Source organism: Euleptes europaea, chromosome 5, assembly GCF_029931775.1.
Source record: "Euleptes europaea isolate rEulEur1 chromosome 5, rEulEur1.hap1, whole genome shotgun sequence".
NCBI classification, from domain to species: Eukaryota; Metazoa; Chordata; class Lepidosauria; order Squamata; family Sphaerodactylidae; genus Euleptes; species Euleptes europaea.
Window position 1 is genome coordinate 93,465,726 of NC_079316.1, and position 23,013 is coordinate 93,488,738.

Below are 23,013 nucleotides of genomic sequence, written 5' to 3' on the forward strand. Positions count from 1 at the left end.
TATTACAGGAATGACTGTTCCCTCTTCCCTTCTCTCCTTAGCAGCTTTGCTAATATATTAAAAAAACAATCTTTGTTAACGCTATACTAGTATTTGGCTTAAAAAGGTAAAGGTAGTCCTCTGTGCAAGCACGGGGCCATAACTGACCCATGGAGGGATGTCACATCCCGGCGTTTACTAGGCAGACTACGTTTACGTGGTGGTTTGCCATTGCCTTCTAAAATAATCTATCTCTGTGCAACTGATGTGGACTAGAGAGTTTTTCTGACACGGGATATCTAAGCTGGGAGTGATCTCCATTTCTGGTGGCGAAGTAAGCAAGAGCAGTGGCATGTAGGGCTGGGGTATGTGAATTTTGCTCCTACTCTGAGGTTGCAGCCAACCAGCGGGATGGGCAATGTACATCATTCCCACATGTTCAAGGCAAGGATCATACATTCCAGCCTTGTAAATAAGTTCGGGGGGGGGGCTGTTAACTAGCCTGCTCACACACATACATCTGTGCAGCTCCATCTCCCCATCTTAAAAGCTTTACCCTGGTGGCACACACACACCAATGGAGTGCTTGCATCAGTAAGTCAGTATCCTATGGCCATCCTCCAGAGAAGAAGTCAGTGACACAAACACCCCTTGGCTAGGCTCCAACTGCACTGTTCTCATACACTGGAGCAAATAGCAATCCTGCCAACATCCACCAATCATGGACAGATGTGCTGCTAATGCCCCCAGAAGTGGCACATGGACACAGCCCACTGCCACTTGCTGATGTGTCCACAGACCCGTGCTATCACACAGCTACCTGCCCACACTCAGAAGGCCAGAAGGTAGGGAAGAACAAGGAGGTTAGTGGTGCAAATGGCAGGAGCCCCAGAATTAACATTCTCCAGCAAACTCTGAGGACATGAGTTTGAGTCTCCATCTGCAGTGGTGTTCTCACATTTAATTTGCACAGGGAACCATGATGGCCTATCCAAGATTCCTCCTGTCAATTGTTCAGAGCCCAGCCAGGGTTGGGCATGGAAGCACAAGCCTTTAACTTGGCAAGGGGAATGCAGACATTGGGGCAGAACCAAGAGAATACATAACTGTACCCTCTCTAAAGGCAATCCTGATATCCCCTGCTAGTAGCTCACGGGGGAAAAGAAACCACGTGGCACATGGGAGGTAGGGGTTCTGTTGCCAGTAAGGAGGATGCTGGCCAGAAGGCAAAGCTTACCTTTTGTTCGGCAACTGGCTGGGCAGCAACAAAACAGGAGACAGGCTGGACTAGGACCCACACCTCCCACACTCAAGAGAAGTTCTCTAACCACTCTCCCAACTGGATGCTCAGGAACAAGGCACACCATAGAACATTAGGCATCCCACAGCAGCTACCTGAAGCAGGGAAGAAAGGGTGCAGAGACAGGCATGGCCAAGGTGGAAAGGCATCCATGGGTCCTGGGTCTGAGTCCCGGGTGGGGGGGGGGGAAAGGCTGAGGAAGTCCAGCTGAGCTCCCACGCACAGCTGAAATTCTGTCCCATCAAACTTCATCATGGAGGATGAGCCATCCCATGCTGATTAGCTGCCCTACATGCCCATCATATTGGCCAGCAATCTGCCATGTGCTATTTCCCTCCTGCGCTCTGGGGCTCATTACCACAGCCTGCTCCCATTTGCCCAATGACCTTTGTGTTTCATCTGCCCCTGCTCGCCTCTCATGCCCGTTTCAGAGCTTATTAGGGCCTAGCTATAAAATGGATGTAATGTGAGCTGGATAGGGGGCTCCCCAACCTGTCACACAGTCACACATGCCGTCAGGGACTTATCTTAAAAACTGCTCCATTGCTGAGGGCTGCCAGGGGGAGGGGTTTCTGCCTTCCCTTCCACATTGTTTTACCCAGCAGAAATGGCCTGGGGGGGGCATTTATCAGGCTCCACAAGTCCTGGAATTATGTGACTGGAAACATGAAGCCCAAGAAGAAGAAGATGCTGAAGAAAAAGAAGCAGCAGAAGCAGAAGTTCAGTTCCCCAGATTAGCTGCCGCCGCTCATGTGGAGGAGTGGGGGAATCAAACCCGGTTCTCCAGATCAGACTCCATCGCTCCAAACCACCACTCTTAACCACTACACCACACTGTGCACGCTGGTGCACAGACCGCCTGCAGCCATTCCCACTGGGGAAAATGACACAGGAGGGAAAGCAGAAGCCCCTCCCCCCCATCGTGTTTGAAACTGCACCAAGCGACAGTGCAGTTTGGTAGGCAATTCTGTTGGGTATGGCGAGCTTTGCTACATGTCAGACAGGCAAGGGTTAATAATGCTGTTAACCAGTTCAAGGTATGATGTAACCTGCAATATGTTAATTTAGTTTTTGGTCATCGAGAGCATCCGTTGACCACATGCATCTTGTCACGTACACAAATAATTTGCATTTAACTGCTTTCCTATATCCTTTGTTAGAAGTGAAAGCAATTAGTCCAATTTGAGTTTCAATTTCAGCCTGCTAAGATGGAGAGGCTATCTTGCTATTTTAAGAAAGCCTACTCGTGAGTAAGCTAGTGCCTGCCAGAGGCTTCTGGCAAGAATAGGGAACTTAGAATGTAGAAAAGGATTTGTTATTTTATTTTCCCAGTGATCCCTTATCCCTGAGTTTAGTAAGTAAACCTTATTTTAATAAGAGCAACGACTCTGTCCTTTTTTGTGTGCGTGTGTATGACTCACTGCCTTTCAATAAGCCATAACTAAGATCCAGACCTCTGTACTGGTAGCAGCTTTTAATTACCCCTACAAATTCCTTTTATGAGAATTGGGTTGGGGGACACCTGACCTGGCTTGCATCATGCCTATTGCACAGCTAGGCCCTCAGACGGTTGCAGTGGGATGAGAGCGTGTGCATTCTTAAGACCCTTCTTCCCCCTTCCACTTGCAACAGCATACTTGGGCCCTCCTTGGATAACCCTTACCGCACCAGTGTGAACTCCACACTGAACACAGCTGGGGGTGGGAAGTGAGCCTAATCTAAACAGAGAGACAGCAGTAGAACAACCCATGTGTTTATTGAACAGCATCAGGAACATTGAAAGCAAGTCAGATGAATTTGATTGCCAGGTGGCAATCTTGTTCTAGTCAGGCTCCTGTGTCTTTGCAAGCTTCACCAACAGACTACAGAGTCACAGGTAGAGGGTGTACCAATCCCTGCATGCCTATGAGAGGGTCAATGGTGCTAGATCAGTGGTCGGCAAACTCATTAGTCAACAGAGCCAAATATCAACAGTACAACTATTGAGATTTCTTTTGAGAGCCTCATTTCTTTATTTTTTTTTATAATTTTTTATTGAATTTTACAATACAAAAAAAAAAAGAAAAAAGAAAAAAAAGAATATATATATATATAGATAGATATAAAAGGGTATTCACATAACATATTGAATACATTTCATTTTTTAATACATTCATCAAAAGAAAATACCCTTTCCCCCCACCCACCAAAAGTGACCCATCACCATGACTTCCATAGAAGTGTCCGGTAGCTTTATTTATTAATTATCTAAATTCTAATATTGCTTAAAAAATAATTTTCTATAGCTCACTAAATAACAAAGTAAAATCCATTTTTGCCAACTTATCCCAATATGAGGTGGCCTTAAACCATGTTAACTTAAATTCTTCCAAATCATTTCCATGCAGAATGTCCGTTAATCTGGCCATCCTCATATATTAGAGAGCCTCATTTCTTAAACTATATAGGTAGGTACACTGTTTATTAACTTAATAAACTTTAATTAAAGTTGTAAGTCTTAATTAAAGCACTCTGAAGCATAGGAGTCTTTTATGTTGACAGGTTTTAAAAAGAAAACCACCAACCACTGAGTTCGTCTGCGGTCTTCTTTCACTTCATTTCATTAACCTTTATTGGCATACCAAAAGACAGAGATAAAAAACAACAACAATATACCTCCAAAGGGCAATACATTACAAGTCAGGTTAATAAAACTTTTCTTGTTCTTTAAGAACTCCTGAAAGAAATTCAGCCACGGTAGCCGTAATTTTAGGATCATGATCACTCAAAAGAAATTTGCATTTCACTTCATTACTCCTGTAACTCTTGTACTGGAGCAAAGTAAATAGCAGTTTATCCCGCAAAGTCACATAGAAGGGGCAATCTAAAAGGATGTGGTCAATTGTATCCAACAAATTTAAACCGCACGTGCATAGGCGTTCGTGTCTAGGGATCTGAAGGTATCGGCCTAAGAGCATCCTAGATGGGAATGCGTTAACCCTAGCTAATAGAAAAGCGCGGCGATGAGAAGATATCTCTAGGTTATCTAGATACCTAACCATTTTACCTGATCCATTATTAAGGCCTAGGGCTGCCGGAGAACAGATGGGAAGAGCTGGATTAAAATTCTGCAATTCTACATCAAGGAGACGTTGCTTGATTCTTTTAAAGATGCAAGATTCATTGGCCAGAGCAAGATTATCTAAATCAATTACAATTTGGCAGAGTCTAGATCTAATCAATATGTCCCATGAGAAATAATGAAGTTCACTTTTCAAGAAATATAAAAGGGAACCTGGCTCAGTTTGAAAGTATAATTTGAGCCAATATCTTATTGTTTGAATCCAGGCTTTGGTGGCAATCAAGTTTTGCCCGGTTTCAAGACAAATTGTAAAATATGAAACACATTTAGGTATCCCCAATATTTGTCTAAGGAATATGGCTTGGATGTTCTCCACTTCTTGATTAAGAGTTCCAAGCCATAAGGGAACACCAAACAGAAGTTGGGGGAATATTTTCAAATTCAGGATTTTGATCACTGCAGGAACACACTGATTCCCCTTCGAGTAGAAAAATTGCTTGAGTTGATTTAAGGAAATCCTGGTGGCTTTAATAGTATTTTGTCGATGTATAGACCAATTGAGATTATAGTATAAGTAATTCCCAAATACCTATAGCTTTTATCTTGTTCGTTTGAATCCTTCCCAATATGCCATTTGTATAAGGACCATTTGTTGGAAAATACCACTACGTTTGATTTGGAGGAATTAATAGAAAGTAAATTCGAATGGCAATAATTATTAAAAGCATCTAGATATCGCTGGAGGCCTACTTTGGTGAAAGAAAGAATGACGGTATCATCCGCATAAAGAAGCAGAGGTAAAGACTGGGACCCTAATTTAGGTGGGTGACCATTAACTGAACCCAATGACTGCGCTAAATCAGAAAGAAAAATATTAAAAAGTAGGGGAGCTAAAACACACCCTTGTTTAACGCCTCTTTGAATTAAAATTTTCTTAGTCCACCATTAGGTGAGTATTTAACTTGGCAGGTGGTGTTTGAGTGTAATTTCTTTAAAAGTATTAGCAGCCTGGGGTCAATTCCTAGATTTGACAATTTGTCCCGCAGTTTCTCTCTAGAAATAGAGTCAAAAGCACTTTTTAGATCTATGAAAGCAGCAAACAATTCCCTCCCAATCTTCATGTATTTTTCCACAAGAAAGGATAAAACGAGACAGTGATCTAAAGATGATTTGTTCTTAGTGAATCCTATTTGCTCTGGGCCAATAATAGATTTAGCTTGAGACCACTCCGAAAGGCGGGTCTCAAGGTGTCTAGCATATAACTTGCCCAGTACTGATAGCAAGCTAATAGGACGATAATTTCCCGGTAAATTGGGGTCTCCCTTTTATAGATTGGCATTAAGATTGAGCTCAGCCATGAATCAGGAATGATACCATAATGATCAATTGATGTAAAAAGGCTGGCTAGTAGTGGAGCCCACCAGTCAGCATATTTCTTAAAGAGTTCAACAGGGAGCCCATCAGGACCTGGTGCTTGACCGGATTTTAGTTTAGAAATTAGGGTCATAATTTCTTCCCTACTTACTGCATGCCATGGAGGGATATTTGAGGGAATAATCTCCTCATTATCAGATGGAGGGACCACAGCATAGCCAAAGACATTGGAAAAATAATCAACCCATACTTGAGGGACAATATTTGAGTCAGGAAAGGGTTTGTTGTTTAATAGACAAGAAATTGTTCTCCAAAAGATTTTACTGTCACTTGATTTCAGAGATAAAAACAGCTGGTCCCATCTTTTTTGATAATAGGCTTTCTTTTTATTAGCCACTAATTCCTGATAAGCTTTTTTTGATGAAAAATATTGCTCCATATCGATTGTTTGGCCTCCTTTCTTAGATTTCACAAAAACCGATCGCAAATTCCTTTTTTGAGTTAAACATTCGTAATCAAACCAGGTTGATGTTTCAAAAGTAGTTTTACATATTGGTTTGGCTATAGAGCTACATTTCTCTATAACTAGAGAAAAGGCTATTAGTACCTCCTCATGAGAGGAAGAGCCAATTATAGACATCTTTAATTTGGACAATAAGTCAGATTGGAGGATATTGAACAATTCAATTTCTGTAGATTCTGACCATTTAATCCTTGTCAGGATTAAAACCTTGTTCTCATTAGGGGAGGGATTTAAAAAATTGAAGGTCTTTATTGGGAAATTTAATAAAAATGAAAGGGGGAGATGATCACTTTCAGTACAGGTTTCAATATTCACTGACTTGACAAGAGGCAATAAGTTCAAAGAGCATAAACCATAATCACACTACAGCCTCTTGTAGATAAAAAGGTGGAGTTTGTTGATGAAGGGAATTGTGGTAGTCCATTTAGAGTTATTAAGCAATGAGTCACACAGAACTCTATCAGTCTAACTCCAGCCTTATTATATATTTTATCAGTAGAGTAATGAGGCAAACTTAATTGGGGAGGTAACAAGTCTTCCCCATCAAAACCCATAGAGGTGGACCATTCCTGCTGGTTTGACCCAATTCGAGCATTTAAATCTCCCAATAAAACAATTTGAGCCAACGGATGATTTTGAGCAATTTTAAAAGTAAATTTAGAGAGGTTGGACCTCATAGTGTCCAAGTCCTTAATATTATTAGAGGGTGGCAGATAGGTATTAATCATGATAAGGCTCAGAGTAGGAGAGGAGAGTAATATTGCTTGAGCAAAACAATCACAATTTCCCAAAAAGGTTTGCTTAAAGAAGCTATTGTTCCTGATCAAACTGGCTAGGCCGCATTTTGGGCGACCCATTGAGGACACTTTATAGGCTGGGAGGAGAAAAGTTTGGAAACCATTTATACTCAAGTCAGTAGCTTCCCAAGTTTCCTGTAGGAATATACCATCAAACCCTTTAAGAAAATTAATAAAATCAGTATCCTGTCTTTTGTTATTCCACCCAGCAATATTCCATGATAACACATTAAAAGCTCTGTTATTACAGTCTGGAGATAGTCAATCCATTTCTTCTATCAGATCAAGCTGTTTCAGAGGGTCATTAAGAATACAGCCATTTGATTGAGGAAGGGTTAGAGTACCAATGGGCATTCCTGACATTTCCAAGACGATAGTGGGCTCAGTTGCATCCAATGGGGAAGATGGAGATATATTTGTCAGTTTTTGTGGAGAAGCAGTATAAGGGTCATCAATGTCAGTCAAATCTGTTTCCTGGGTGAAATCCGATGTAGGATCCGATGTAGTAGAAGGACTAACAGACTTTTTCATTTTTAGTGTCAATAAACGTTTTTTTGTACATTCCAATCTCTCAATTACGGCTTGTTGTTCCTGGGCAGGGAGATCTCCAAATGAGAGTAAAAAGGAGTCTTTAGTTAAGTTCTCCAGATTTTCTCTGGCTTGGGATGCCTGAGAAGGCAATTCTTCCACCTCAGCATCTGTTTGAATATTTTGTTGGGAGGGTGAGACCAAATTAACAGTCGCAGTAGTAAAGGAAGACTGCGTTGAAGGTAAAGTGGGTAGAAGATAAGACAGAGGGATATTAGTTTCCATCTCCTTAGGGGACCCTTCTAAGTGGAGGTTCAAGGGTAAAGTTGGTAAAGTAGTCTGCTGAGCAGTAGCATGTTCGGCTTCCAAAATTTCAGTAGCCAAAGATTTATTATGCGACGGGAAACATGGTGTCTGAAAAGTAACTCTGTGCGACCTTAAGTCCAAATCCATCTCATATTGAGCTCCATCCTGACAATTGGTTGCCAGATTCCCTGGCAATTTAAAGGTCTTGGAAATTCCGTCCTGAGATGATGATTTCAGGGAAGAAAGGCTTTCACCATTTAGAGGATGAACAATTGGAATTACACTCGAATTGCCAGGTTTGATAGGGTTGTCTCCATCTCTTGTCTGTTTCTGCTCTGTTCTAATAGTACTGAGAGAGGCTACTCCTGATGCGTCCTTTGTTGGATTAAATAGAGAATCTTTTCCCCTTATCTTGAGGCACAGGGGAGGTTGCACACAGTTCTTAAAAACTCTGGTCACCCGAATTCCGTATTTCCTATATAAAATTTTTTGGAGGTGCAGCATCCTAGAAGGGATATCTCCATTTTTAAATTGTAAAACCAGTCTGTTATAAATTCCCACTCTGGGGAGTCTTAAATAAGAACGCAGGGATATAGTTGAGATATTGCAGTTAAGCAATTGGTTCAATGAAAGGGTAATGGTTTTAAAATTGCTCCATCTATAGTAATCAGTCTGAGAATTAAAAAAGATAGCCAAATGGTTCCGTTGAAATGTCAGGGAAGCTGGTGGAGAGTGCACCCGAAAATCCTCTTTCGTATTTGGCAAGTCAGCTACACCTCAAAGCTCCTTGTGAGCTGCTCCTTGTTGTGACAAAATCATCAAGCCAATATTTAACTATCCCTTGTGGGGAGTTGCAGTGGAACCGTGTCTCTGCTGGTGAGCTCAAGGCAACAGGCACCATCAGTGTTTGGCCAACACCTGCACAGGTAAGAAAAGGGGAGTTGGTAGTTACTCCAGGCTGTGGGAAGGGGGCTACACCAGCATGGTATCATGCTGTGGGAAGGGGGCTACACCAGCATGGTATCATGCTGACCGTATGGTACTGCCAGCTTTTCTGCCAGCCTCCCCCTCCCCTTCCAACACTGTATACACCCACAGTTAGTTGTGGGGGTCAAAATAGTTTAGGCAATACACAGAGGGTACCAGGATGTGATAGTTACAACAGTCCCAAGTGGGGGCAGGGACTCCCCCACCTTTTCTTACCTGTGTGAGGTGCGTTGGCCTTGTAACTCCTGGTGCATTGCACCCTTTGGTGTTTGTATTCTGGGATGTAGTACCTGTACGGGTTCTGAGCAGAGCAGTGTTAGTCAGATGCAATTACAATGTTTGTTCTGTCCCCTGGCTGTTTGCGCTAAGTACCCTTTGTGTGCAGTTCCCTCCACCATAGAATGAGGCTGGGTGCTCTAAGTAGGACAACATGGATCAGCCACATACAGCTCCATGCTGTGAGCCCTATAATCTGAGCTATGGGTACCCTGGCTAGGATTTATATAGGGCTGGAGGGAGGGGCTGTCATTGGCTACTGTCTTAGTTGGCATCCTCATGTGCACCAGTGCTTGGAGAGGCGTGGAGGGAGTTATTTTTTCCTTTGAATAGGGCCCTTTGAGATTGATCTGAGCTATGCCAGGGTTTGCAGTGATGTAACTTACCACCTTAGGAAGCTAAGTCCTGTTTCACTTACATGTTCCTAATGCTGCCCTGTTCTACACTAGCATAGTTGTTACACTGGCACGATGTTGGCAGGGTTTGGCACCAGCAGCTGTCCAAGATATGACAATATAGGGCTTAGTTGCCATCCTAAGCCCTTGCAAGCTACATCTTAGAATTTTGCTATAATATAATCTCCAGTTTACAAGATTCCCTGCTGGTTGCCCAGAGGTTATTTTGTGTCACAGGAATGCAGGCATGTGGCAGGACCATCATGCCTCATCTTATACCTTCACAGCTGTTGCTGCTGCTGCAACCTTTCATAGTTCCCTCCTGACTCATGGTCTGGAAGCAAGGAGAGGAAACCTAACCCTAAAGTGGTGGGAAGAAGCAAAGGCAACTGTTGGCTTTCTTGCTCTTTCTGACAAAGGATGTGCATGCAGTTCAGTATGCAAGTAATACAGTACATATTTTATATATATACTTTTTGAAAAAACAAAAGAAACAAGCTTGAAGGTCGTCAGTTTTGGAGTCCTTGTAAGCAGTGGTGCAGGCACCAATTGCTTAGTCTTATGATATTCCCACAGCCATGGCCCTTATTATGCTCATGGTGGTAACAGAAAATTCTGGCAGCACGTGGCTGGGTAGGGCGGAGTGTGTTTGAGAAAGTTAGCTCATTTTCTGACCAGATTAATATTGTAGAGTTTTGTTGGGAAAATGTGATTTTCCTGGAGGCACTACTTTTAATAATGCAATTTGGAGATGCTGTAATAAGGTAGGTTCACATCATACATTACCTTTTTGGGCATGTACCTGAATTTTTTTTTCCTGTGTGCTGTACCTCTAATAGCATACTGCATGAATGTAACATAATATGCTAACATAAGCATCATAATGGCTTATTAAGACAGGGACTGGATGCAGGTCCCTGTTGGATACTCCTCAGAGGGGGGAACCGGGGGAGGGATTTCACCTAGAATCTACAGTATACCATAGTGTATTGCCCTCTGATGCTGCCATGTTCTCCACCAGTGGAACTGATTCCTGTAGTCTGAGAGATCAGCTGTAATTCTGACAGAACTGAAGGCCCCACTTGGTGGTTGGCAGTCCTATGGGAAAGCAAGGTTTGATGCTACATAGTTTGTGAAAATGAATGTGCGCCATGACCCGATGCACATTTACTTTGTCGCACTGAGTTCAATGGGATTTATTCCCAAGCAACTGCAGAGGATTACAGCTCAAGTGACAACTGCACAAACCAAGCACCACAATACTTTTGTTTGGAAAAAATCCTTTCATACTTGAGTAACAAGGTGGAAGGAGCATTTTCATTCCATTTTGTGGATACCTTCTTTCTCTTTAAAAGCTGTGTGATGGGGTAGCAGATGCTGGCAGAGTCAGTTTTCCTCTGTCACAATAACACTACAATGGAACCAGTTAGTGTCTTCCTTTCTCACAGCTCTTCAAGGCCCAGGGTCAGATATGCTGAATCTATAGACTACTTCTTCAGCAGGAAGGCTAAAAGGATGGATGTCAGTTGGCAGACCTGTTTTAAGAGGATAATCTACACTAGGGGGAACTGGGGGATTAATGTCCAATAACATCTCTCTTCTTATGCACAACAACTTGCATGATCTACTCATCCCTTAACTAAGCAACAAGAATAAAGACAGTTTAGCAAAATAATTTTATTATTGAACAAAATACAAATAAGCGTAGCCTACTGGTTGCCATATCCACTGGGAAAATGGTACAGTTCCAAACAGGCAATCAAGGGCCTACGTACAGCCAATCGGTCAGTTATAAGCATAAACAGGAGCAAAAATAAAATATGTACAGTTTAACTTCTATCCTTTATATAACACCACACTATAATCGCTAACTATAAAAATCAAGACTTTTCTGGCTTTATCAATCTCTCTCTTTTTCTGTGGACACCTCTTGCAAAAAGTAGTTTCAAGGCTCAAGATCCAGTAAAGGTCTGCTAACATAATGCTCAGACCTACACATGAAAGTCTGAATTGGCTTGTAATTTTGATTCCTTATTTCCTATATCCTCTAGAGAAGACTCTTTGTTTTCCTACATAGCTTCAAAAGTGTGTTTCACTGACCACTGTGGAGGGAAAAAAAATCTATTAATTTCTTAATGCTAGTAGTGAGCAAATTGCTCTTTTTGAAATGACATTTAATAACAAAGAAGGTTTCAGATTCACTTGTTTGTGTCAGATAGTTTTATTGCTGCTTGTAGAGTCTAACTCATTATATAAGGAAGCATGAAATGCCTTCACTACTCTGCTCTGAGTCTGTATTCTAGACAGACCTCTAAACCACAAAATCTGACTGTGATTCAGTTCGTGCTCACCGTAGTCGATCTCTGCTGAGTCTTCAGCTTGTAGGGCTTTAATCATTTCCTCTTTGGGTGGCCCCTCACCGACTTCCCTCAAGCACAGCAAATACCTGTTTGGAATACTGATGATCAGCTGTCCCCACAGCAGTGTCCCAACACCGAGGAAGACTGACCACAGCCATTGATCTAATGAAAGTTCTGTACAGTTAAAAGGCTTGCCTCCAATTTGAACAATGGTGATTTGTATAATCAACGTTCCCATAACAATGCAACAAAAAATTGTATTCGTGAATATTCCTTCAAAAACATTTCTTTCCCCATGGATCTTTCGTGCATTGATTTCATTAAAAATCTGCATCATTACAAATGTATTAAATATAATTGTGTAGTGTTGGGATGCTGGAGCATGGATGGGCGCACTTCTTCCACTTTCGATATCAAACCATTTTTCACCTGCAAAAAGAAGTCCAAAGACAACTGCAAGCTGGTAAAAGGCATGACACAAAATGTTTTTCAGCATGGTACGAGAGATAAGAGGTTTATTTCTACCATATGGTTTTCGTTTCAACAGAGCTTCTGTTGGCTTTTCTGTGGCTAAGGCAAGAGAAGCAAGTGTATCCATAATGAGATTGACCCAAAGCATCTGAACAGCTTTCAGCGGGGAATTCTGGGTGATACATGCTCCTGTAAAAGCAACAATTACCGCTACTATGTTGACAGTAAGCTGAAACTGAAGGAATTTGGAAATGCTGTCATATACATTCCTACCCCACATAACTGCTTTAACAATGCTTGAGAAGTTGTCGTCTGTGAGAATAATGTCAGAAGCTTCCTTAGCTACATCTGTTCCAGCAATACCCATTGCAAAGCCAACATCAGCCTTTTTTAAAGCAGGTCCATCATTAGTACCGTCACCAGTCACAGCTACGACATGCCTTTGTTCGGTGATGTCGCTGTTAATGATCCCTTCTACCAAGACGTATTTGTCAGCTGGTGAGGACCTTGCAAGCACACGAAGCCGAGGCCAGACCTGGTCGAGCAGCTCTTGCTTAATCACTCCATCAGGACTCCGTATTCGTTGGTTAAATTCTTTTCCTTCCAAACATATAAAGTTATCCTCAAGTTGCAAGATGCCACATTTTACAGCTACTGCACGAGCGGTGTCAATGTTATCCCCAGTGATCATACGCACAACAATGCCAGCATTCTGGCATTTTCTTATTGCAGCAGGAACTTCAGGTCTCACTGGATCTTCAATACCTACAATTGTGATGCATGTCAAGTCCTTGATAATGTCATCCTCATTGTCCCATGTTGGTTCTGAATGGAAAGTTGAGAAATCTCTGAAAGCTAGACATATTGTTCTGAGCCCCTCAGAGGCCATTGGTACAATGACATTTCTTACCGTGTTGTCCTTGTCTTTTTGTGTGAAAGGTACAGCCTCCCCAGTGCTATTCAATATTCTGCAGCATTTGTGAAGGATTATTTCAGAAGCACCTTTGGTGAACATCTGATAACTACCATTAGCGTTTCTCAAAACTGTGCTCATAGATTTTCTGTCAGAATTGAAGGTGTACACTTTAAACAGTGCATCCTCTGGTATGTTAGTCCTTACAGACTCATAATCCTGTTTTAATGCCACAAGAAAGCCCAGCAAAGCACATTCAGTTTTATTGCCAATATGACGGGGGAGGCCTCCACTTTTTTCAGGAGGCATTATTTTAGAAGTATAAGCACAGTTTACAGAGATTCCTTTCAGCAGATAATTCATAATAGCTGGATGAATTAAATGGGGCGAAGGAATAACTTTATAATGTGTGCCACCAATAAAGGCCTGGACGACTGCCATTCTGTTCATGGTTAAAGTTCCTGTTTTATCTGAGCAAATTGCTGTTGCATTACCCATAGTCTCACAGGCATCCAAATGTCGCACTAGGTTATTATCTTTCATCATTTTCTTCACAGAGTAGGCAAGTGAGATTGTGACAGCAAGTGGAAGGCCTTCTGGCACTGCTACAACCAAGATAGTTACTCCAATTATGAAGAACTGCACCATATATTGTATATAAATTGGTGTGCATTCAACAGTCCAAATACGCTTCTCAATAACAAAATTTTTAATTATAAAAGAGCCTATTAGGACGGAAACTGTGATTATAGACATTACCAGCCCTGCTTTGCCAATCTGAACGGCTAATCGTGTGAGTTTTGCTTGAAGAACAGATTTTTCTTTTTTGTGCATAGTTTTTTGCTCCTTTTCCTTTGCTTGGTTTGCAGAAGCTGCGTCCTCCTTTCCTGTGGCCGCAGAACTTTGCCCTTTTGCTTCCTTGCTTTTCTCAGGGGACTCATCTGCTTTTTTGAGCTTGTTGCCATTTTGCTTTGTTTTCTCATTGTCCTCCCCCACTCCAAGTAAAGTGAGGATAATCCCTGTTTGTGAGTTTACACCTACGGCTGTGATGACCATTCTTCCAGAGCCTTCCATCACGTGGGTACCTGAAAGCAATATGGGATCCTCTGTCAAAGACTTCTTGACAAGATCCGATTCTCCTGTGAGGGAGCTCTCATCAATTTTCAGATCATGCCCTTGGAGAAGAATGCCATCAGCTGGTAGAAGGTCACCATATTTGATCTGTGCAACATCCCCAACCACTAATTCAGACACTGGCACCTGGATTACCTGCCCTGCTCTGATGACTGTAAACTTCTGTTCACTTTCAATGCGATGTTGCAACCCCCTAAATTGTTTCTCTTTACTCCAGTCATTGAAAGCTGTTACCAACACTACACAAACTACTGACAAAAGTATCGCAGCTCCTTCTATCCATTCAGGCTCTCCAGCCTCTTCTTCTTCTTCTTCTTCTGCAGCGTCACCTATACGACATGCTGCAGTTTTTCTTCCTGGTGGACGATAAAAAGAAAGTCCCAGTGATATAATGGCTGCAATTTCTAAGATGCATAATGTCATATCCTGCAGTGCTTCCCACACTAACTCCAGGAATGTTAGTGGTTTTTTCGGGGGTATAAAGTTCTTTCCAAAGACAGATTTCCGGAGAGCTATTTCTGGTTGGGAACCCATTATCCCATCTGTAGGAGATGTTTTCAGCAGTGTACAGAGTCTGTGGACTTCTCCATAATTCTCTTTTATTGCGTCAACTGCATCTTTAGTTCGTAATTCCATCAAACTACACAGCTGTGGGACAGTGATCTTGAAGTCTGTTGTCACAAGCTGGTCTGGAGCCACTTTCATTCTGTCTCCTGTAAATTACAATTACAATCCAGATTAATTTTTTAAAATAACATTAAAACAGAGGTGTAGAACATTTTCCCCTGGATTCTCTAGCACACCAGGTAGGAAGATATAAATAATCTTCCAAATATACTCAGTGCCACGCTAAGCAGACTTTTACCCTTCTAATTCAATAGATTTCAAGACTTAGGTTGTTTATGCATGGGAGTTTTATCTGAGGTTCATTGCTTGCTGGACCCACACTTTCTTGTTGCAAATCTATGCACCAGCAGTCTCCAAGATCAAATCAAGAAGCATTGGAGTCCCTGCCCCTTAAAACGCTGCTTTGTAATTGGTTGTAGTGCTTACTGTGAGAGAAAAGTCCCCCCCCTGTGGAAACACAAGTCCTGTGAAAAAAAGCATTTTTAAAAATGGAGCTCTTTAAAAGAAATGGGAGGGGTGGAAGAACCCCAAGCCTCATTTTTTAAATCCTTTCTTCTGCTCAGAAAGAACTCACAGGAAGCATTTGAATCCCCGCCCCTTGACCTGCTGCTTTGTAATTGGCTGTAGTGCTTTCTATGAGAAAACCATCACTCCCCCAAGCTTCCATGTTCTGCACTTTGCCTTATGCATGGTTATTTTCCCCAGGATGATCTCAGGAGAGATCAAAGAATGGGGTTAATAGAGGAACAGGAAGTCCCCGGATTTGTGAGGGCTGGCCATGAGGCCATCTCTAATGGATGGAAAACTCATGCATAACTCCAAGGAACAACTGAAACAGACCTGTGGCAAATGTGAGTGAAAGTACCAACACATAAATGACCTTAGAGGGTGAGGGGTCTGGAGACCAAGTCCTATGAGGAAAGGTTGAAGGAGCTGGGTATGTTTAGCTTGAAGAGGAGAAGACTGAGAGGTGATATGACAAGCATCTTCAAGTACTTGAAGGGCTGTCATATAGAGGAGGATGCCGAGTTGTTTTCTGTTGCCCCAGAAGGTTGGACCACAACCCACGGGTTGAAATTAAATCAAAAGAGTTTCCGTCTAGACATTAGGAAGAATTTTCTAACAGAGCTGTTCCTCAGTGGAACAGGCTTCCTCGGGAGGTGGTAAGCTCTCCTTCCCTGGAGGTTTTTAAGCAGAGGCTAGATGGCCATCTGTCAGCAATGCTGATTCTGTGACCTTAAGCAGATGATGAGAGGGAGAGCATCTTGGCCATCTTCTGGGCATGGAGTAGGGGTCACTGGGGGTGTGGGGGGAGGTAGTTGTGAATTTCCTACATTGTACAGGGGGTTGGACTAGATGACCTTGGCGGTCCCTTCCAACTCTATGATTCTATGAATCTGTTTAGGGGGGCACTGTTCATCTAAGAGATCTGCCTCTCAGGCCCTACTCTCTGTGCCCTCTCCTTTTAGAGGTGAGGCAGGTAGTGACTAGAGACAGGGCATTTCTGATCTCTTGATTGGAATAAATGTTGAATGGTTTTCTGTGGTGGCACTTTGCTTTTGGAATGCACCCCCCTGGAGCCTCATCTGGCACCTGCTTTACTTTCTTTTTGGCGCCAGGTTAAAAACATCTTTTTATCCAGGCTTGTAATTAGGGGCTTTATCAGCTTTTTAATAGTCTGCTCCTGTTTTATAGATTGTTTTTATGCTGCTTATGTCTAATGGCTTGTGTTTTAATCCTGCAGTTTTTAATTGTAAGTCGCCTTGAGCAGAAATATTCTAAATAAGTGCAGAGGAAAGACAATTTTTAAAAATAAGGGCTGATGCAGCAATGGTTAAGCAACAATTATGAACCATAAAGTCTCTGGTTAAAATCTTGCCTTTGCCGTAAATTCACTATGTGACTTTAGGCACATAATCTTTTCTTAGTCCCTGTTCTCCCACCCTCCCCTTCCCTGAGTAATATTGGGATAATAAGTTCCATTGCATACATTCATTTATTTATATTCTGCTTTTCTTCCCAGTTGGTACTGAAAGTGGCTTACAGTCCATTCCTGAGGGGCCCCCCCCGAAACCTCTTAGGAGGCGGCTTGACCCCGCCACCGGCGTAAGTGCATGTAATCACGAGATTACGGTGTAGAGAGGCCGCGCCGGCACAGGGAGGCGTTTTGGTGGCGTTCCGGGGGAGGAGGCGCAGGTTAGGTGGCTTCCTACTCCCTTTTGGCCACTTGCGCCGGTGGCCGGAACGGCGTTGCTGCACCTGTTATTTTGCAGGCACAGCCTCGCTGTTTTCAGTGGGGCGAAAAGCCCCAGTTAAACAAACAAAAAGCCACAAAATGACTTTTTTTTTGTTTAATGGCGTAGGGGAAACGGCTTAGGAAGAGGTGCGGCTGCGCCTCTTCCCCACCGTTCCCCTATGCCGTCAGCTCAGGAATGGGCTGTTAGAGCATTGTTCTCCGGTCCTCCATTTTCTTTTTTTTCTCTTAATAAACTTTATTGATTTTTTAAAATATAGATTCAACAACATTTTAACAACAATTAAAAGGTAATGTCATAGTTACAATGATATCACTTGTTTTAATGATGAGTAAACATAATAATAATAAATAATAATAATAATTTGACTTCCCCTTCACCTCCGTCTACCTCATAATAAAGTGGTATAATCTTACGTTAATAAGTTCTGATCCTCATATTAACCTTATTCTAAATTTTCATTTTATATAAAAAATCTCACATTATGGATCAGAGTAAAGAATAACCTTCCATTTTTCCAAAATGTAATTCTTGTTCACAATAGTTCCTCCAAGCCTCCCATTCTCCCATAAATTGTTCATTATTTCTTTGATTTAGTGTAGCCGTTAATTTCTGGTCCTCCATTTTCTCACAACAACAACCCTGTGATATGGGGCAGGCTGAGAGTTTGTGAAGGCCCAAGCTCGCCCAGTGAGCTTCCCTGGTATAAATGGGGATTTGAACCCAGGTGTCTCAGGATCCTAGTCCAACACTCTACTATGCCACATAGTAAGATGGACTAACTTTTCTGGGTTGTTGGGGAAAAAAATTACAAGATATGTGTGTGAAGCAAAGTGAATAAAAACCAATTAACTTAAAAAATTTAAAAAAAAAAAGTTTAGAAGGTCCATTCTAAATCTTTAAAAAATTAACATGGTTTAATAGGAAATTTGAATTTAATGCAAATAACGTTAAAGTCCACACTTAAAATCTTTACAACTGAACCATGACTATTTGGCAAACAGGCCGAGTTAAAGGCAACTTTTCTATGGAAAAAGGAAGCATTCAGGGAAGTATTTGACCTTAGAGGTTAAATCCTGCATGTTACTTCTTATTGTGGACTTCCAACTAGACTCAAGGACTCCAAATCACAGGATGTAGGAGCTGCCACTCTGTCTATTGCTAGAATCATCCTGAGAACTCTCATGTTCTTTTATTTTATGACCTGGGCATTTACTTTCTACCTCTTTGAGAAATACTGTTTTGCCCAACAACAGTTAGCTATTCCTTATGGAAAATTCTGGGTACTTACAACTTGGATTCTATGCACATTTCCCTAAAAGTAGAAGGAATTCCCGCTAGGTTCAGTGGGTGGGGTTGCCAGCTATGGGTTAGAAAATACCTGGAGACTTTAGAGGTGAAGTGTAGGGAGTGCGGGGTTTGGGTGGGGAGGACCTAAGCAGGGTATAATGCCATAGAGTCCACTCTCCAAAGCAACCATTTTCTCCAAGGGAACCGATCTTGGTTGTCTGGAGATCAGTTGTAATAGTGGGAGATCTCCAGGAGCCACCTGAAGGGTGGCAACCATATCATTGGGACTTCCTTCCAAACAAGCATGCACTATATTGCAGGGGTTAGTCTTCTTGTAAGTGATCTTACTTAGTAGCCTTGTGTGTGTACTGAAAACCAAATGGAAATCCATCTCCTGTCTTGAAGCAGATACAATTCTGTAGTGCATATGAGCTGCATAAAACAGGGTTTTGGATAATGCTTCTAAGGTATATACAGGCTTCATTTAGTTGCATCCTAATATAATTTTATTGTTACAGCAACCATGTGTTCTAAGAAAATTGGTTTAACTGGTCTCTTTTTGGTGAGTTAAATCATAACTTAAATCAATCCATCCTGATGTGAATGAGCATGCTAAAGTGCTATATAAATGCTAATTATTGTTATGACTATTGTTACAGCACTACACATTTGTTTACTCAAGTTTCTATAACCTGATGAATACGCATAGAATTATAATGACAGTAAAATACTACTGGTATTACGACTCTGAAACATGTCCCAGATACAGAGGGGAGCCCAGCTGTATGCCTCTTTCCCTTGCAAACTGAGAGCCAAACTATGCGTTATGGATTTTGCTGACTCAGGTTTCCTGGACCCAACTAGCTTTCCCATAATACTGCACATGCAGCTCCAAAGTGAGACAAATTACTACTCCCACATCCATTTTTGGTTTGGGAAAATAGCATGGGGGGGGAGAAGCCCCTCCTCCCCCCATACCATTGTCCTGAGACTAATCGGGCTCCTTTGGATTAAAAAAAATCTCTTTTCCTGCAGCTGTTGTGTAACTGGGAGAAAAGTGAGTGGGGGCCAGGAAACCCGGACACTACTTGCCAAAATTCATATGGCCCTGAGATGACTAGATGGAGATGCACATTTCTCACTGTAACACCTCATCAAGTATCTCTTCAAATGTCCTCTGGCATGGGAACTGTGAGGTGGATTCCTCAGTGCCTTCCCAAAGGGACCCTTTGCTGGCACTGACCCCTGAACCAGTGGGGTCCTTAAGTCAGGAGGCCCCAGCAAGGAACCCCCCCCCCCATTGCTGGCAGACATTCTTCCTAAGGACCCCAAGAGAATCCAAAGGGCTAGGACCAAGGCCTGAACCAAGGTGCAGAAGTGCACACCTGGCAGCCCAAAGCCTCTCCTCTGCTGAGGAAGCACCAGAAGAGACCAATGAGTCACTACAGGATATAGGCCCTGCTATTCCTTGTGAGTAGAGGAGCTAGGGTTGCCAACCTCCAGGTGGGAATATTAACAAAAACAGACACACCTATGCTGAACTTAAGTTATGAAAAAAGACAGCACAAGGGCTCAAACTGTAGCACATCTACTTAACGTTCACAAAAAGCTACCAAGCATAATTTTCAATTTTTTCAATTTTCAATCTGCTATATTCAATATATGGCATACAAATTCTTACACATAATACAACAATATTACAGGAATTATCTATCTATCTGTCTGTCTATCTCCTCCCAACACCAAAACATACAACCCCTTAGTGTGTACAATGAAACACTTAACTAAATCAAATAACACAAAACATTGTGAAGCAGACATACAACTGTCGAACTCCCAATATCAGTCCTGCCTGGAAAGGCAGAAAATGCCGTCAAAGGCTGTGGAGGCTTCCTTCGCTCCCATGCCGCAGAATGGGCGAACAGTGTTCAACTTGAACTGGAAGAGTAGAGCCGTGGAACGCTCATTGAAAATGCTCACAGAAATGCCCAAAAGTGCGAAATGACGAGAAAACTCTGTATTTTCATAAGATGGAAACAGAACTCCCCCACCGGATTAATCCAGACTTCATAAGGAATGAAGCCCAACCTGGATGCCACCTCTAGGTTGGTGTACGTTTCGAAAGCTTCCTCAGCTAGTTGCTCTTCACCTCTTTCTTCTAGAGAGTATATTGTTATATGGGTACTTTGCCCATCATTTCATAAGGGCATGTAAGCCTCACTGAAGAAAATGCTCAATGGACCCAGGCAGGTTCCTTCCTCTGTCTTTTAGTAGAGGCTTAATGACTGGGAATGGCACCTGAAGCGTTTCATGGCATGAAGGTGTGTTGCAGTTAAGAGCGGTGGACTCAAATCTAATTTGATTCCCCACTCCTCCACATGAGCAGAAGACTCGAATCTGGTGAACCGGGTTTGATTCCCCACTCCTCCACATGAAGCCTGCTGGGTGACCTTGGTCTAGTCACAGTTCCCTCTGAACTCTCTCAGCCCCACCTACCTCATAAGGTGTCTGTTGTGGGGACAGGAAGGGAAGGCAATTGTAAATCGGTTAGAGACTCCTTAAAGGTAGAGAAAATTGGGGTATAAAAACCAACTCTTCTTCTTCTTCTAATACCCCATTAACCCTCAATTAAAGGGGGAAGAACACTTTTCTCCAGGTTAGCTGGTAGCTCTGTCATTCTATACTTGCCTCTATGGATGATGCTTGAGCCCTACATGCTCATCTGTGCTGTACTGTTCAGCACTGGACTGTGGAAGGTGAGTGAGTGGTAAAGGCAGGCTGGCTCACTGTGGTGGGTGGCTGCCAATTAAACAGCAGGTACCCATTTTAAAGAAGTTGTGCCTTTGTTTTTCTGCTTCTTTATGTTGGAGGAAGAGCTGAGAAAACAGAAGCATTTTGTTGTATCAGGCTGTTATGGGTTAAAGCTGCAGAGTTAGCTGAGAGAAGAAAATGGGGGTTTGTTGGAGGGAGCAAAAAGAAAATAGTTTGGAATAAGTTCTGGAAAAACACCACAAGTCACCCAGTGAACAGTAAAGAAGCTTCCTTCTGCAAAACTTCATTTTCAATGGTTTGTTAGTTGCCTCAACAGAAACTTTTCTAATTAAGCATATAGTTTAACTGTTGTTTGTTTTTTAACTCTGGGACCACATTTCAAAAATATGAAAAGATAACAGGACCATAAATTGTACCTTACAGTAAGGCTGCAGTTCTTTGCACACTTACTGGAGGAAAAACCCAATGGTATTCAGAGGAGCATAGGAGTCTCAGGAGGCTGAATGTATTTAGTTAATTCAAGACATCATCAGCAAAAAAGGACCTGATCATGAGCTTACCTGATCATGGGACTGCGACAACAGAGAGTACTTTAATTTAGAAGGTCCACCATCTTGAAGGAAAAGCTGAAAATTCAGAATGGAAACAGTGAAAATGGGAGAGAAACCAATTATAAATTAACACCCAACTGTATAATGATGTGGGCTTAACCAGTCATTGGAGCTTTCTTTCAGGATCAGTTAGTTAAACTTTTCTAATTGAGATGTAGAAAGCCTGATCAAAATTGTTGCTTTTAGTCATACATTTTGATCAGGAAAAAAACCAGAGATTCTCTAAAGGAATCAAACATGGTTGGCTTTTGTTTTCCCTTTGTAATTTTTACATGAATAATGTTGTGGCTGCTCTATCAGTTTATAGTTTTCATCCCTTGGGCCATTGACCTGAACTATTCAAGAAATCAGCATATGAATTAGCATTGGCAGGGTTGACTCCTGGCTCTGCCTCTTCTTCATTATCAGCTCAACATCAAGATACTGAGCAGGTGAAGCTTGCTTCTACATTGTATTTTCCACCTAAGAACTGTTTAATTTCTTTAAGGAAACCGTACAATTATATGGTTTCTTTTAGCCCATTCGTCTTAAGAGGTTATTAGACAAAATCAATGAGTCTTAATTATATGGAAATTTCAGGGTCAAACTATCTATGAAGCTGAAGATCTGATTTCCCAGCTTAAAAACACACACACCTTCAAAGCAATTGCTTGGGACTGCTGATTGGGGAAGTAAGGCTGTAGGTGTTTAACTGTTTCCTTCCACATACTGTTTCCCAATTGTGCTTTTATCCCGTTCAAATTTGGCACCATTTGCCAAATCAAATTAGCAGCCCCATGTAGTTGCTTTGAAGTAAAAAAACAAACAAACAAAAACTGCCTCGAACAAAAACACAACATGGCCATTTTATTATATCACATTGATGACTGCTCCTGTAATTATAATTTTCAAATCTGAAGATAAAAATGCTTCGGTCTGATTTGTCTCATCAACTTGTTCCTATTGGTTTTAATCTGACGGCTGAGACCATGGTGGCAGAACTTCCATTATTGGTATCACACCAACTCTGTAGTGGTTCTGCTCTGACTGGCTTGCTTCTGTCTGGAGAGCCCAT

At 42.0% G+C, this 23,013-nt stretch overlaps 1 protein-coding gene across 1 annotated transcript; it reads right to left on the bottom strand.

Annotated features, from left to right (window-relative positions):
- Positions 1-11,737: 11,737 nt before the first annotated feature.
- On the bottom strand, positions 11,738-23,013 carry LOC130478373 (plasma membrane calcium-transporting ATPase 1-like). Its single transcript, XM_056850519.1, has 2 exons — positions 22,941-23,013; positions 11,738-15,075 (listed from the first exon to the last, which is right to left on the bottom strand). Exons 1-2 carry the CDS (start codon positions 23,011-23,013, stop codon positions 11,738-11,740), a joined length of 3,411 nt encoding a protein of 1,136 aa, XP_056706497.1.